This window comes from Staurois parvus, unplaced genomic scaffold, assembly GCF_062004578.1.
Source record: "Staurois parvus isolate SC_StPar_1 unplaced genomic scaffold, SC_StPar_1.0 ptg000498l, whole genome shotgun sequence".
Taxonomy (NCBI): Eukaryota; Metazoa; Chordata; class Amphibia; order Anura; family Ranidae; genus Staurois; species Staurois parvus.
Window position 1 is genome coordinate 736,086 of NW_028318294.1, and position 14,352 is coordinate 750,437.

A 14,352-nucleotide genomic window follows, 5' to 3' on the forward strand; every position below is an offset into this window, starting at 1 on the left:
GCAGTCTCTGGTCATCTCCTGTACTGTGTCCGCAGTCTCTGGTCATCCCCTGCACTGTGTCCGCAGTCTCTGGTCATCTCCTGCACTGTGTCCACAGTCTCTGGTCATCTCCTGCACTGTGTCCGCAGTCTCTGGTCATCTCCTGTACTGTGTCTGCAGTCTCTGGTCATCTCCTGTACTGGGTCCGCAGTCTCTGGTCATCTCCTGTACTGTGTCCGCAGTCTCTGGTCATCCCCTGTACTGTGTCTGCAGTCCATTGGTTCAGAATATTTTTTTTTCTTGTTTTTCCCCTCTAAAACCTAGGTGTGTCTTATGGTCAGGTGCGTCTTATGGAGCGAAAAATACGGTATACTATACATTACTGAAAAAAAAACAAATGCACACATCCTTAAAACTGAATATTTTAAGCCTTTATTTTGCAACAAATTCTTTGTTTTGCATCTCTTATACAAAAAGGTCACATTAACATAACCGAATAACAATGAAAACATAACCGAATAACAATGAACAAATACATTAAGATTGAAGCTTCCACGTAAACTAAAATTGCATTGGCAAAATACAATAGTTACAACTATTACTTACAAGTTCCTCCAATAGGAGGAGCTCTTGATCCATTTACTGCTTAGGCAGCTGGTGCTGTATGCAAGACCTACACCAACCTATATACCCTGATCATTATGTCAGGTCTATATACAAAATGTACACATGTACAGATAGTCCCAAGAGCCAATCAGTGAGTCAGAAAGCCAGGCTGCTTGTTGTGTAATTACATGTCAGTGTTCTAGCTGGCAGTACATGCTGACTCTTGTAGTTCTACTGCTGCCACTGATTTCTGAAGCCGTGTAGCAAACAAATGTTGCATTTCAAAAGCTTGTGGCATTCGTGAAATGGTTAGTGTTGATAAAATTTAAAAAGCCAGAAGTTAAAGGAATTTGCGCAGTCGCCCGGAGAAGGCAGATAAGGGGGGTAACCTTGTAGCTAGATGTGTCTGGCACTCATCAGTGCCTGATTTTACACTTTAGTCGCTATCCTCACATCCTGGTCAGCTGGCCATACTTGACTTTCTTAATTTTCTGTCCATGGGCTAAGTGAGAGAAAATCCACCAATTCCATCATCCAAGCTAAGCAGTGTGGAGGGAGGAATCTCCATTGCCAGCTGTTGTAATCGGCAGACATAGGTGCCACGACTATCCAAATGCAGTGGCACTGCTAAACCGTGACTGCATCTTAAAGGAGGCTGCCACTGTTCAGCTGATTATTCTCCACCCGGCATAGTTCATTGCATTTTGTCATATCCATTGGATGATGCTTACAGGGCCATAAGCAGCTCAAATTTTGGCTGAATCATCCAAAATTTGAACTGTGAGTGGCCCTGTTGGCACCACCTCACTCTTTAAAATTCAGTAGAGAAATCAAAGGTGCTGGGTGGAAAACTGTCAGCTGGACAGTGACAGCATCTGATCAAATGCAGTCACTGTTTAGGTATTCAGACAGCCGAAGCGCTGCAACAGCCAGCAGGGGAGATTCCTTCAGTCATCCTGTTTGGCATGGATGATGGAATCTTTTTTTCTCATTCAGCCTGAGGAATGAATGAAAGACATCTGTGCGTGTATGGCTAGTTTAACGCAGGCCATGGATGGGTTGAATTCCGGACTATTTTTCGATCTAAAACATTGTTTTCTGTAATCTGATGGTGCCACCAATGATTTAGAAAATTGGTGGTTTTCCACGAATTCTCCAGCATGCCCAATAAGCAAAATGGGGAGGAACTACAATTGGCCGTTGCCATTGCCCCACTAACAGAGCAAAAATCGCTGATTATTCTTAGGTCCGATTTTCAAACTAAAAATCGTTCCAAAATCGATCCGTGTATGGCCGGCCTAAGGCTATGTTCACACATGCAGCAATTATCTGTGGTTAGGGACAGATGATCAGCCCTGAAAGCAAAACAATTGCACCCAGAACTGATCAGCTCTCCCTAACCACAACTAACAACTCCATGTGTGACTACATGCAAACAGCGGTCAACAAATGCGTTTCGCTGTCATCCTGTCTCTCATTCGTATAGGCTTCCCAACCGCGGCTGTTCACATGCGACTGTTATTACTTCTGCAGGAACCCACTGTCTGTATATAAGAGGGGGAGGCAGCAGTGAATCTCTATCATCTGATGACATAAAGACTTCACCACCAATTTATCTCTCACTCAGAGCACCACTGCAATAAGCAAAAATAACAGCCAGTACAAAAAAAAAAACAAAAAAAATAACTTGATCTGCCAAAGCTCTTTGTCTCCTTATGTACTGCTGGCATTATACAGACACGCATTTTCACATAAAATGACAAAGTTGAAATTGTGTATTCAACCTGCCGCAAGTCCTGAGCGGTACCACCACTCATAAAAGAGAAAAACACCCATTATAGCACATTGTTGATGAAGCTTCTAATCCTACACAGGAAACCAATACACAGCTAGATTCTACAGATTTACTACAGGTTTACAATCTCCGTTCAGCTGCTTTGTCTGTTCTTTCGGTTTTGTGGCACAGTGCTGCGTACAGTAACAGCAAAATCACTCCTGCAACGCCTTTGCTCTCCTGTTATAAACACTCAACAAGGCTAAAATGAAAATTGCTTTGTGTAAACGTGGTACTAGTCACAATGGATATACTGGACACAGTTTCAGTATGGGACTCCAGGCAACCTCGTAATGAAAGATCAGGCATAGTACTACAAAAAAGACCTTAAAAAACTTGTTTTGTACACTTTTGTCCCCCTAGGTTCTCATTCTGCCTTCTGAATAATAGCTATGGATAGAAAGAATACAGTGGCAGGCAATGGTGTATTCAGGTTTTGTGCTGCCCTAGGCAATATAAAAAATGGCTGCCAAACTCCCCCCCGCACGGAAAGAGCCTGACACTGACCAACACCACATCACCCTGTACCCTCTGTGGAGAGAGCCTGACGCCGACCACCACCACATCACCCTGCACCCTCCACGGAGAGAGCCTGACACCGACCAACACCACATCACCCTGCACCCTCCGCGGAGAGAGCCTGACACCGACCAACACCACATCACCCTGTACCCTCTGTGGAGAGAGCCTGACACCGACCACCACCACATCACCCTGCACCCTCCGCGGAGAGAACCTGACACCGACCAACACCACATCACCCTGCACCCTCCGCGGAGAGAGCCTGACACCGACCAACACAGTATCACCCTGCACCCTCCGCGGAGAGAGCCTGACACCGAGCAACACCACATCACCCTGCACCCTCCGCGGAGAGAGCCTGACAATGACCAACACCACATCACCCTGTACCCTCCGCGGAGAGAGCCTGACACCAACCAACACCACATCACCCTGCACCCTCCGCGGAGAGAGCCTGACAATGACCAACACCACATCCCCCTGCACCCTCCGCGGAGAGCCTGACAACAACCAACCCCCCTGGCCAAGAGAGCCTTCCAATGGCCCTCATACACCTGCCACCACGCCACCCCCTACCAGAGAGAGACACTCACCTTCACAGCTCTGGACATCCCCAGGACAAGAGTCAAGCTTGGCATACACAGTCAAGCAGCCCGCAGCCTCTTACAGATCCTATCTGAACTCCTTGTCAAGTGTGTGTCCCTTCTTCCGCCACCCCCCTGAAAAATGTCGCCCTAGTCAAGCTGCCCGCAGCCTCTCACGGATCCCATCTGTTCCCCATGTCAAGTGTGTGTCCCTTCTTCCGCCACCCCCCTGAAAAATCTCGCCCTAGTCAAGCAGCCCGCAGCCTCTTACGGATCCTACCTGAACCCCATGTCAAGTGTGTGTCCCTTCTTCCACCACCCCCCTGAAAAATGTCGCCCTAGTCAAGCAGCCCGCAGCCTCTCACGGATCCCATCTGGTCCCCATGTCAAGTGTGTGTCCCTTCTTCCGCCGCCACCCTGAAAAATGTCGCCTTAGTCAAGCAGCCTGCAACCTCTCATGGATCCCATCTGGTCCCATGTCAAGTGTGTGTCCCTTCTTCCACCACACCCTTGAAAAATGTCGCCCTAGTCAAGCAGCCTGCAGCCTCTCACGGATCCCATCTGAACCCCATGTCAAGTGTGTGTCCCTTCTTCCGCCACCCCCCTGAAAAATGTCGCCCTAGTCAAGCAGCCCACAGCCTCTCACGGATCCCATCTGGTCCCCATGTCAAGTGTGTGTCCCTTCTTCCGCCGCCACCCTGAAAAATGTCGCCTTAGTCAAGCAGCCTGCAGCCTCTCATGGATCCCATCTGGTCCCATGTCAAGTGTGTGTCCCTTCTTCCACCACCCCCTTGAAAAATGTCGCCCTAGTCAAGCAGCCCGCAGCCTCCCACGGATCCCATCTGGTCCCCATGTCAAGTATGTGTCCCTTCTTCCGCCGCCACCATGAAAAATGTCACCTTAGTCAAGCAGCCCGCAGCCTCTCACGGATCCCATCTGGTCCCCATGTCAAGTGTGTAACATGCCTGATGAAGGGGTCCTGCAAGACTCCGAAATATTGCCTTGCTGTAACTATGTGATTGTTCATTAAAACTTTTTGGACCCATATTGGTGATCCTCGGTGTGCTGGTGACATTCTTGATGGTTCTGTTTGGTTCCAGCCCACAATCGCAGCAGCACCCACTTATACACACAGCCATTTTTAACACAGAAACATGTGCGTTTGGATTGTACACTTCATTAATTCTAATGGCATGCCGCCCGCACTGGAAATCACAACTGTACTGGGAACCTTGGTTCCTGTGTAGGCTGTGATTTCCAAAGAAGTGCAGCGACTTCTTCCCTGCATGTTCTGGGGCCTGGGAGTCCATTCAACTGACCGTGCAAATCGCGGCCCCCACAGATGCACATATGCGACCCTAGCCTAATAGGGAACTATGAGGGCATTAGGTCAATTTATTTTTAAATTGCTTTTTTTTTTTTTTAAAGAGAATATGTGTTAAAACTATGTTAATATATTTTTAGTATTTACATGAAATCTTTATTTTACAAATAAACATGTAGTACATTGTTTACCAATTGGTGTCACAATATGGTTTCATATAGAAAGAGCACAACCGAAGCAGGTTGCTTTCAGACTGTCCCTCTCTAACTGAAACTGTATGAAGCTGTACAGAGCAGGAAGAAAGGGGGAAGGGATGGTGATATAGTCAACCCTTTCACTCATTCAACTAGGGGTGTGATCTAAGCTTGAGCTATTTTCAGCTCTGTAAACCACCATCTTTTGTAAAACAGTTCAAGTTAGCCGGGTAAATGTGAAAATGAGCCTAGAGATTGTAAATATTAAACATTCATATGCAATATTTACCTACAAAAAAAGTTAGAGAATTGTTTTAGATTATTCCTGAACATAAAACATATGCAAAGAACAAAAAGTATAGACTTGTTATATATTATTCCTGAAAATAAAAAATATACAACAAACATACAAAATACGCAAAGGAAAAAAAAACATATATAAAAAGGACAAAGCATTCGAGAATTGTTATATAATATTCTTGAACATAAAAAAAAAATCACAAAGAACAAACAATTAGAGATTTGTTATATATTATTCCTGAGCATAAAAATGCAACAAACATAAAAATATGCGAAGAACAAAGAAAAAAAAAAAACAAAACAGAGAATTGTTATATATAATTCGTGAACATAAAAAATATGCAGCCAACATAAAAAAATTAAGCAAAGTAAATATATAAAATAAAATACATTCCCTTTAAAAATATGTAGCTGTTTGAGTCAAAAGTTTTTATAGTTTTTCTATTTTTATAGTATTTCACCTGTTCTTTATGTTGAGGTTTGCCTGAAGTTCTTCCCACGCTTTGCTAGGTAACTTTACGCTCGGTATACATATACTGAAATTTCGGTACAAATGCACCTCAGTTTCATCAGCAGAAGCTGGTCTAATGACCGTCTTCTATCGAACTGTCCTGCTGGAAAGCCAGCATTCCATCAGCACTTGCAGCCAATGGCTTTAGTATTGATCTGTGTATTCTGAGGGTTGAGTCCCTGCTGTCAGCATTCAGCAGTGCAGCATGGGAGATCCCTGCATCCACATCGTTTGTGTGGATGCGGGGATCTGTGAGTTTTTTTTTTTGTTTTTTTTTCTTCTTTCAACCCACTGGTTGAACAAAAAATATGCATGTATACCCTGCTTTAATCTATGTAATAAGCCACTTTAGGTAACAGTGGTATTGGTAATATATTTCTGTGGAAATCCCTAGAAAATAAGATTTGTATAATAAAACATTTCCCAGCACATTGCTATCTTTATCATGAATAACTTCTCAGTTTTATATATTTATTTCTGACTATAATAAAAACGTTTCCATACAAACAGTGAAACATTATCTGTAAGCAAGTGGTTAGTGACTATATATACACATATCAGGGACATTACTTAAAGTGTTACTAAACCCAGGACCCTGCATTCACTATATCTGGTCTCCCCGGACCCTGCATTCACTATATCTGGTCTCCCCGGACCCTGCATTCACTATATCTGGTCTCCCCGGACCCTGCATTCACTATATCTGGTCTCCCAGGACCCTGCATTCGCTATATCTGGTCTCCCCGGACCCTGCATTCACTATATCCGGTCTCCCCGGACCCTGCATTCACTATATCTGGTCTCCCTGGACTCTGCATTCACTTTATCTGGTCTCCCCGGACCCTGCATTCACTATATCTGGTCTCCCCGGTCCCTGCATTCACTATATCTGGTCTCCCCGGTCCCTGCATTCACTATATCTGGTCTCCCTGGACTCTGCATTCACTATATCTGGTCTCCCCGGACCCTGCATTCACTATATCTGGTCTCCCCGGACCCTGCATTTACTATATCTGGTCTCCCCGGGCCCTGCATTCACTATATCTGGTCTCCCCGGACCCTGCAATCACTATATCTGGTCTCCCGGACCCTGCATTCACTATATCTGGTCTCCCCGGACCCTGCATTTACTATATCTGGTCTCCCTGGGCCCTGCATTCACTATATCTGGTCTCCCCGGACCCTGCAATCACTATATCTGGTCTCCCGGACCCTGCAATCACTATATCTGGTCTCCCCGGACCCTGCATTCACTATATCTGGTCTCCCCGGACCCTGCATTCACTATATCTGGTCTCCCCGGACCCTGCATTCACTATATCTGGTCTCCCCGGACCCTGCAATCACTATATCTGGTCTCCCAGGACCCTGCATTCACTATATCTGGTCTCTCCGGACCCTGCATTCACAATATCTGGTCTACCCGGGCCCTGCATTCACTATATCTGGTCTCCCCGGACCCTGCATTCACTATATCTGGTCTCCCTGGACCCTGCATTCACTATATCTGGTCTCCCTGGACCCTGCATTCACTATATCTGGTTTCCCACACTACACAGAACATGGAAATGCAATTATTTTAGTAAATATAAACTGTTAAGTACCTTTTCTCATCAGCAGTTAGAGCAGTCTTGTGACTTCCGCAGAACACTGGTTAAAGCTTGTAGGAGGAGTTTTCTTTCTGTTTTAGGAGGATGTGAAACCCCTGACCCTCTGTCTGGACAGTGCTGGTTGGCCCTGTGCCCTCTCCCAAGAAAAAAAAAAACCTCTCTAGCAATACACACCAAACTGTGCATGTGCATGTGACTACGGATTCAGTCTGTATCAGGTGGTCATTTCAACAAGAGGAGGATCAGAGAAGTCAGGATCAAACAGCCTTTTTACACAATGCAGAGGATTAACCCCTTAGGTTCCACAGTGAGTATAACAAGCATGCTTTACTGCATATACAGACTGATTTTACTGTTGTGGGTTTAGTAACACTTTAACATAGAGCATGTCACCATGCCAATGCAGAACGTGGCCAGTACACTGTCACGACATCAGAGAAAATCTTCCACTCAGCTCTCAGCCCTATTTCACATCCATCCACTAATGGACACAAAATGTACCTACAAGTATGTACAAATATATACGTTTAATATGTAAATATCACATACTATAACTGTAGCACGCCCGTGAGTAGGACCATTGATATCTGTATTTACAATATTAGAAGGACTATTTTATTACTCCCATTGCCCTCTACTATGTTCATGTTATTATGTGCATATAATGCTTCAGTTTCCTAGAGTTAAAGCTGAACTCCAACCCCACATTTTCTTTCCCACACTTGTAGCAAGCCCTCTCCTATGTTGATACGGATTACTCACACTTTCCTGCAAACTTGCATCTAAACAACACAATCCTTTGATGCTGCAGCAGCTATCTTGAATCTACCTTCATTTCCTGTTTGAATAACTTCACTCATGCCCACCTCTTAGAATGTTTAACTTTCACTGTCATCAGTCAGTTTGTTCCTGAGCTTTATAAGAAAGAACACATACCTGACATCTGTACTTGCTCAAGCAAATGATCAGCAGATTGCACAGCTAAAGTCTGCAGCACTCATTGGCCAACAGGGAGGAGCATGCATGTCTGAATGAATGGCAGGGATGTGTTCTTACATATAACACTCTTGAAAGATGATCTGAGGCAGGGTACTGTTATGTTTACAGGAGCCTGCTGGCCACTCCACCCCATGGTGATGATGTCAATAGGTTATACAATAGGTATTTCTTGAAAATAAAATGTTTTCCTTTAAAAATGTTAAGGGGGGAACAAGGAGGGTAACATATGCATACACTACACTTTAGCTTCAAAATCCAAATGAAACCAGCTAAATAGATTTCAGGTGCATCAAAAGAAAACAAGTCTTACAGTTCATTTTTCTTAGGCCCCATGTACACGGGACACTTCTTAATGATGGAAACTGACTGCTGGAAAACGTAGGTTAAAAAAAGTCTGTTTAGCCGCGTTTGCATACCGCGTTTATTTGCGTTTAGAGACGTTTTTTAAAGAGAAGCACAGGAGAACGTTCAATATGCCCAGAATGCATGGAAATTGGTAAATTATTAACTATTTCAGACTGTTTCAGAGAAATACAGAGAGTAGAAGCAGAGAAAGCAGTAGGTGTTGAGATTAGCTTAGGTGTGAGTTGTTCATTAATATTTCTTTTGTTTCCAAGGGTGGGAAAGGTGTCTGGTGGAGGGAGTCATTAAGGCCATCTGGCAGGGGGTCTTCTTGAGGAATTTGAGGTGTGAATGGTCATTAACATATCTTTTGTTTCCAAGGGTGAGAGAGGTCTGAGGTGTGAATTGGTCATTACAATGTGTGACAAGCTTGGTAGGAACATCCTGTGTTCAGTGTTTTGTCCATTTGAGTACCCTGAAAACGCATGCATTTCTCATGATGAAAAAAGGCTCTGGACAGCATCGGGAACTGGAAGAGTTAAAAAAATGTTTAAAATGCAAACACTTATAAATGCGATTTGCCGCGTTTACAAGCATTTTGCGTTTGAAACGCTGATAAAATCAACTGCTGAACTCAAGTTTTCTGCGTTCAAAAAAACCACTGTAAATTCAAATGCCTGTAAACGACTGTAAACGAAGATGTGTAAATGGACACATAGGAAAACATTAGGGTGAGTTCAGGGGCTGCTGAAAAAAATGGTGAATAGCTCCTAAACGTGTTTATCAGCTGCCGTGTACAAGAGCCCTAAAGCAGCCACAGCCCAAACAGAAAAGCCTGTCCTCTGCCAGCAGCTGCAGAGTGGGACCTCTCTGTAGGGAAGTAGAGTTCTGACACCCTCGCTGCTGGTCCAGAACAATAGCTCTTCAATCAGCAAGGTTCATGCTCCCTGCTTATTGGGGAGCCCTAGCTCTCAATAGGGCGTGTGCTGGTTCTCTCTGTCCAGAGTCTAAGAGTCCCAATCTGCAGCTGCTGGCAGGGGCAGGCTTTTCTATTTAGACTGTAGCTACTTTCTAAAAAAAAAAATTAACTGTAAGACTTCAAACATATTTTTTGTGATGTCCTGGCAATGTATGTAGCTAAATTAAACTGAAGTTGAGCTTTAATCTGTTTTTTGAGCAGCTATTTACAAACTGTATTTATTAAAGGTAGCAAATCATTTAAGATGTTACGGACAGCAGGATCGGGTAATACAGAATGAGACACTGGGGTTTATTTACTAAAGCTGGATCAGGCTCACTTCTGCTTAGAAACCAATCAGCTTCTAGTCTCAGCTTGTTTAATTAAGCTTTGGCAATAAAACCTGGAAGCTGTAAAATGTGTAATTTACTTACTTTAAGTTCTGTGATTGACAGTCATTGTGTCAATTTTACCGACAATTTTTTCATTGGTTTGTATGCAGACGTCAGCCTGATTTTGGTAAACCCCACTGTTCCATGCGCATTCAAGACAAAGTCGTAAAGCAAAGTATACTCTTCCATCAACGATTCTTTGTTGACTTCTCACGGCACAGGTTCACCATGGGTAAGATGTCAGAGCTTACTAGAGTGGGTGAAGTTATTGCCACCATGTGACAGAGTTCAAATTCAGCAATTTGCTGTTCACACTTGATTGTTGTCATTTTCTGGAGATCACATGGTCCTCCATACCTGGAAGCCCTGCTCTGTTTCAACAACAAAGCGATAACGCCAGTGGAGTGTGGAGGTGGCAAGGGAGCATGGATGGATGAGTATGACTATCGGTGGGTTAGCAATACACTGTTACTTTGCCCTAAAATCTCTAGAATTCCACCTGCTGATACCTACCTTCACCACCCAACTGCATTTCTCTATCCCAGCCCTCAGTAAATGCTTGGAGCAAATCATTTCCACCCAAAATGTAGTGCTCAGGCTTCAGCAGCCAACTACCAGGCCTGAACACTGTGATGTAAGGAGGTGGAAAAGATTTGGCTCAGACCAAAATGAATTTGCAACCACGGTCATGCACGTGGAGAGTGCGCCCTTTTGTGTTTTGTGGATGTTAACTGAATTTGTTTTTTCTTTAGCAAAAATGTGATTGAATGGATGATGCCCATGTGAAAGGGGCCTAAATCTGTTTTTTTAGGCAAGAAACATTTTTGTTATACTTTTGTCACCTCTGCTTGCTTTCTGCAACAACTAGAAGACGTGGAGGCATATATAATGATATGAATGAAAGAGAGCTGAACTGGAATATGACATAAACTGAACTGAAGACAGATGTGCAAACTGATGCAAGCTGAATCTGTATTCATCAGTTTTCTCTTAGCAAAAAAGTGATTGCACTGATGAAAACACCCAACTGTTCAGTTGGGCTTGAAACATAATCTCTCTTTCATTCCCAACCAGGGGTGGACTGACAACTCATGGGGCCCCCGGGCAATAGGGGATCATGGGGCCCCTGTGTCCTTTGCCCAAGCTCAAAAAAGCCTATGAAAAAGGTACAAGGGGCATCTCATGGGGCCCCCTACTGACCCTGGGCCCTCGGGCAGTGCCCCAGTTTCCAAATGGTCAGTCTGCCCCTGCTTGGGAGCAAACTATTATGGGATGTATGTGTTGTGTATTAGCTTAGTGGGGGGGGTGTCTCCAGCAGCCTTCCCTCCTGATGGGACTGTCTGCTGGTGTGAAGTTGGAATACCTGTGTGTAAATCACCCTGTGCCTGTTAGGGGTACAGGGTGATCTGTCCTAATATTGGGGTGGGGGGTTGTTGATTGTTTAATGTCATGTGGTTGCATCCCATTGTTCTATTGTATGTCTTGCTTGGGAGCAGGGGCGGACTGACTACTGATGGGGCCCCCGGGCAATAGGGGATCATGGGGCCCCTGTGCCCTTGCCCAAACTCAAAAAAGCCTATGAAAAAGGTACCAGGGGCATCTCATGGGGCCCCTACTGACCCTGGGCCCTCGGGCAGTGCCCGAGTTTCCAAATGGTCAGTCCGCCCCTGATCCCAACACTAGATACATGGCAGAATCTGCTACAGGCAAAAATCTCTCCTCTATCCTTTTTGATACACCAACACTCTGTGGCCTTGTTTGTTCTGTGCGCTGAAAATGTTTTCTAAGTGCAATTAAAACATATAGTTAAGGGCACAAATGTGGATGAGCCTTTCCTCACAGGCACAGCTAAAAAAAAATCTCATCCTCTGAAATCTGTTTCTGAAGAGCTGAAAAGATTTAGGACTGCATTAGGGTTAGATCTGAAGCAAAAGAACAAACCGCAAAGCGCCAGATGAGGCCTTGACTGATGTCAGATGCCTGCCACAAATGTAACACACAACTAGAATTCTCCTGGAAAAGGCCATCCTGAAGACAAGAATACCTGGAGAGCCACAGAACACCATGATAATTATAGCAGCGATCCTTGCCAGAGCTTTGTGAAGTCTCAGATTGTCACAGTGACCTCTGGCATTAAAAAAAGGATTAAAAGAGAAAAAAAAAAAAGAATACAATGGCTTTAATACTACAGAGAAGGATGTCCATATCTGACCACCCTGAAAGACATTTTTACACTGCTGAGACAGATTGCTGGTTTTATACTGTAATGAGTTTAATTCACAGGCTTCCTGCCATATGAGCTGCAGGTCCAGATAATTATACAGCTTCAGCCTTGGTGGGAGGCAGGTTGTGGTTCTTGAAGTAATCCACGACTTGTTGAGGAAGCTCTGCGAGTACCGCTTTGGCCAGAGTTTCCTTAGGAGCCTGAGGAGCAATGAGATGAAGACAATTACACGTTATCACGGGTGTTTTTCTGCAACTCTTGAATCCCTCAATCATCCACTGGAGCTATAGAAAATTCTTACTAATAGACCTGTGCCTAGAAGTGGATTTTCCCTGTAAAGTTTGTTATCGTTCACATTTTTTCTGATTATCAGTAGAAACAGTCATCGAATGTAAGCTTATTTACATAATGTAAGCCAAGTTCAGATTAAAAAAATTAGAAAAAAAAAATTATATATAAAGAGAGATCCTAGCAGCAGGATGATGCACTGGGAATCAAAGATTGATTGTCTACAGCAGCTCTATGGAAAGGGACTCGTCCCTGAAACGCGTCAGCCTCCTGACCGCACTGACAGTTGGAACACATTGCCTGCTGTTGTGGCATCTCCATTATGCAAAAGCTTTTTATACATGCTTTGTCTGTATGTTTTTGTCTTTTATATCTTTGAATAAACCTTGGTTAATGCACTGGGTGTGTGCACCTTCTCTGTGCTCTTTTTTAGCAGTTGTTCTTAACCCCTTCGCACTGGTGCCTCCCGGCCCTTTAAGGGTTTCAGAAGCCAGGAGGCAGGGCAGGGTTTAGGGTCATGTTACTGCCGTGACACACCATCACATGATCGGGAAAAGTCCCAATCGAAAGAGGAGATCAGGACCTTTCCGTGAGTACCGGACATGTGTGCTGGGAGCGTGCAGGGCGCGTGCTCTCAGCACATGTCTTTTTTTAACCACTTCCAGTCCGGACACTTTTACCCCCTTCCTGACCAGGGCATTTTTCAGCTTTCAGCGCTGTCACACTTTTAATGACAATTGTGCGGTCATGCAACACTGTACCCATATGAATTTTTTACCGTTTTTTGGAGACAGATAAAACTTTATTTTGGTGGTATTTATTCACCGCTGGGATTTTAATTTTTTTTGCTATGTAACTGAAAATGTCCAAACATTTTGAAAAAAAGTGTTTTGCAAATTTTGCAAATAAATAATATTTCATCATATATCTTGGCCAAAATTTATTCAGTTATCTTTTTAGTATAAAAAAAAAATAAGCCAAATTAGTTTATAACCAAAAATTATAATTTTTAAATATTTTTTTTTACATTTTTATTTTTTTTTTATTATTATTATTTTTTTTTTACATACTGTCACCCTAGCACTACAGTGTCACCATGGTGACACTGTACTACATTTGGGGGGTGATGATTTTTTTTTTACACTGATTGCTTATACACCCATATAGGATGTAAAAGCAATCATTTCTCTTTCTCTCTGTCTGCATTCTTGCAGCCATTGAGAACTACCAAGTGAGCTGTGATTGGTCACAGCTTGTCACATGGTACAAGGCTGTTGTGAATAGCCTTGTACCATGTGACCTCTGTGATCATTCACAGATTTCACCCGTAGTAAGCAATGATGTCACAAGTGACATCTTGCTTACTACTTTGTATGTGATCACTGATTGGCCAATCAGTGATCACATGATCGGGACCTCATACAGAGGTCCTGTCCGACGATCAGTGTTTCACTGTGTCCGGAGGACACAGCGGGCACCGGATCGCTGTGCTGCGCACTCCCGGGGAGCGCGCACAAGCAGGGTGCGGGGAGGCCGTTTATAAATGGCCACCCGACCCTGCAGTGCCACCGTCCGGCCGTTTATATACAACGGTCGGTCGGGAAGTGGTTAATAGAACGCAAATGTGCGGCCGCTCTGTGTCTAGGCCCAGACGCCGGGAGGCCACACATTTACGTTCGGCCGGC

At 44.1% G+C, this 14,352-nt stretch overlaps 1 protein-coding gene across 3 annotated transcripts in view; it reads right to left on the reverse strand.

Moving 5' to 3' along the window:
- Positions 1 to 388: 388 nt before the first annotated feature.
- Positions 389 to 14,352, reverse strand: part of CPNE2 (copine 2) — a 263,539-nt gene continuing 249,575 nt past the window's right edge. For all 3 annotated transcript variants that reach the window (XM_089689791.1, XM_089689792.1, XM_089689790.1), the window contains one exon: positions 389 to 12,579. In XM_089689791.1, the coding sequence (XP_089545917.1) occupies positions 12,472 to 12,579 (108 nt within the window). In that variant the 3' untranslated portion in view covers positions 389 to 12,471. The remainder of the gene's footprint in view (positions 12,580 to 14,352) is intronic.